General features: G+C 57.2%; 1 protein-coding gene across 1 annotated transcript in view; it reads right to left on the bottom strand.

Moving 5' to 3' along the window:
• LOC119357594 (histone-lysine N-methyltransferase family member SUVH9-like) overlaps positions 1-2,027 on the bottom strand; it is a 31,292-nt gene extending 29,265 nt beyond the window's left edge. The window contains exon 1 of the mRNA XM_037624493.1: positions 1,837-2,027. Coding sequence (XP_037480390.1) covers positions 1,837-2,027 — 191 coding nt within the window. The remainder of the gene's footprint in view (positions 1-1,836) is intronic.
• Positions 2,028-3,306: the final 1,279 nt, after the last annotated feature.

Raw genomic sequence — 3,306 nt, 5'->3', positions numbered from 1 at the left:
AACCTCCCGGTACTCCGGTAAAATCCCAATTTCACCCGGAACACTTCCGATATCCAAACATAGGCTTCCAATATATCAATCTTTATGTCTCGACCATTTCAAGACTCCTCGTCATGTTCGTGATCACATCCGGGACTCCGAACAACCTTCGGTACATCAAAATGCATAAACTCATAATATAACTGTCATCGTAACCTTAAGCGTGCGGACCCTACGGATTCGAGAACAATGTAGACACGACCGAGACACATCTCTGGTCAATAACCAATAGAGGAACCTGGATGCTCATATTGGCTCCTACATATTCTACAAAGATCTTTTATCGGTCAGACCGCATAACAACATATGTTGTTCCCTTTGTCATCGGTATGTTACTTGCCCGAGATTCGATCGTCGGTATCCTATACCTAGTTCAATCTCGTTACCGGCAAGTCTCTTTACTCGTTCTGTAATACATCATCCCGCAACTAACTCATTAGTTGCAATGCTTGTAAGGCTTAAGTGATGTGCATTACCGAGAGGGCCTAGAGATACCTCTCCGACAATCGGAGTGACAAATCCTAATCTCGAAATACGCCAACCCAACATGTACCTTTGGAGACACCTGTAGAGCTCCTTTGTAATCACCCAGTTACGTTGTGACGTTTGGTAGCACACAAAGTGTTCCTCTGGCAAACGGGAGTTGCATAATCTCATAGTCATAGGAACATGTATAAGTCATGAAGAAAGCAATAGCAACATAATAAATGATCGGGTGCTAAGCTAATGGAATGGGTCATGTCAATCAGATCATTCAACTAATGATGTGACCCCATTAATCAAATAACAACTCTTTGTCCATGGTTAGGAAACATAACCATCTTTGATTAACGAGCTAGTCAAGTAGAGGCATACTAGTGACACTCTGTTTGTCTATGTATTCACACATGTATTATGTTTCCGGTTAATACAATTCTAGCATGAATAATAAACTTTTATCATGATATAAGGAAATAAATAATAACTTTATTATTGCCTCTAGGGCATATTTCCTTCACCAACTACCCGGCCGGCTGCTGGCTGCTGGCTGCCGACTGCTCCACCAGGCCGGCTGCTGGCTGCTGGCTGCCGACTGCTCCACCAGGCCGGCTGCTGGCTGCCGACTGCTCCAACCAGCCGGCTGCCCGAAGTCAACTGCAGCCTGACTCGACCTCGGCGTGACGGCCGTACCCGGCACTGTTCACGTATCACTCTAGCCATCATGTACAATGTCCCTTGTCCCTGGGCACTATTTATGAAGTGACCCAGGGGACAAGTGTGACACCCCACCATGCCACTAGCTAGCTAGCTACCATACCTACATAGCTTACTCTCTAAACTAGCCATGCCTATATATATGGGCATCCATCCATCCAGGAGGGAGGGACTCACGCACACACAAGCAAGCTAGCTAGCCAGCCATCCACACACACATATGAGCACACACCCATTCGGCCATGCACACACTTGTGCTCATCCGGCCACCCGCATATGTAAAGCCAGATGTCTATGGCACTGAGCTAAGATACAGCTCTAGGAGCACTCTGTATCAGATATACCAGATATACTCAGACATGCAGGAGTAGGGGTATTATCTCTCCGGAGAGCCCCGAACCTGGGTAAACTACCGCATGCTATTCGCATACCCACTCCCAGACCTATCAGCAGCAGTCTTGCCCTCACATGAAGCCACCTTGTGGAAGTCGTCTTGCACCCCCTGTGAGAATACCACGACATCTGGCGCCCACCATGGGGCAGTACTATGCTACCGCGCTGCTGCTGGTTTCACAGTCCGGGCGGGACCATCTTCGCCATTACCGCCACGGCGTCGCGTCGTCTCTCCGGTAGCGCTCGGGGGCTCGACTTCGACCCACCCCTGGAGCGACCGCGCGGGATGGCGCGTCCTCGTTGTCGGCCTCGCCGCCTTCGTCATCACCATCGTTGCGACGCCGGCCGCCCGTCCACGCGTGCGCCGCGCGCAGTACCTCGCTTCGGTCGGCCGCATCCATCCATGGACCGCTCGCGTATGCTCCCCTCCGCGTTGTGCCTTGCTCCGGCCGAAGCGCGTGTTCACTCCTCCACACACCATCTATGCAAGCTAGCTAGATACAAGTCAAACCATGGTCAAACCATTAGCCAAATACCACCTATGCATTAGTCAGACACTGCCCATACACTTGCCAGATGCAAACTATGCATGCCTCGTTACATGCCTTGGATAATAGTCAGATATTCCTCATACACGAGACATACAATAGTCAGATTACCTGTACACATCCCGTACGCTAGCTGGATACTAGCTATGCACAACTCGCCTCTTGTGCGTCCACTGTGCCGGCTGCAGTTCTGCACCCGCCGCAGCTCCGCTGCTCAGCAACTCCAGCGCCTCCTGCTGCGCCGCCTCACGCCGCTCTGGCCTCGCGCAGCCGGCCACCACCCGGTCCGGCTGGACCACCTCCTGCTTGCTGGCTCTGGACGGCCCGCGCCTGCGTCGCCGAGCCGCTTGCATCTGCCTCCTGCAGAACCGGGCAAGCGGCATCCAACGCCACCGCCCAGACCGGCGCTCCCTGTTGCTCGTCCTCGACCAACACGTTGTGCTTCTCCCCATCGCACTCTCCAAGCCGCCAGCGCACGGCACCATCCACGGCCTCCCCCGCCGTCGGCTTCGCTGCGACCCCCGGCCGCGTCCGCATCTCCTGCACGCACTGGCCGCCCTTCGCCAACTGATACGCGCATCCTTGCCGGCTCCTGCGCGTCCGGCTCCCTAGTGTCGCTTCCGCCAAGTCAGCCTGGCTGACTGCTGGCCCCCCGCCCGTGGCTGCCTGGCCCCGCACAGGCCGACTCCTCACCCGGCCGGCCTGGCCGGCTGCTGGCCCCCGCTTGCCCCGTGGCCGGCTCACCGGGTCCGGCCACTCCCGCTGCGGCACACACCCATGCCCGGCCGGCTTCGGACCTCTCCGCCTACTCCGCAGGACCCAGCCGTCGGCTCCCGTGGCCGCCCCATGACCTTGCCGACAGCGCCCTCGCGTGCGGGCCCTGCCTGCCGCCGCGGCCGAGTCGCCCGATGTCAACTCCCCGCCTGCCAGCCCCCGCACGCCCGCCTGCCAGCCCACGCACGCCCGCCTGGTCTCCCCCGTGCGCGGGACCTGCCTTCGCTTCCATCCCGGGCTGGAGGCCCGCCTCTCCTCCGCGCGACGGCTCGCGTCCGGCGTCCCGCCCCTCGACGCCGGCTGCTGCACTTTCGCCCGCTGGCTCGCCGCATCCGGCTGCGCTGCGCGCGCACATGCC

The sequence above is a fragment of the Triticum dicoccoides genome, chromosome 2A, assembly GCF_002162155.2.
Source record: "Triticum dicoccoides isolate Atlit2015 ecotype Zavitan chromosome 2A, WEW_v2.0, whole genome shotgun sequence".
Lineage (NCBI taxonomy): Eukaryota > Viridiplantae > Streptophyta > Magnoliopsida > Poales > Poaceae > Triticum > Triticum dicoccoides.
The sequence above is the reverse complement of the archived record's forward strand: the minus strand, read 5'-3'. Positions and strand labels throughout refer to the sequence as shown.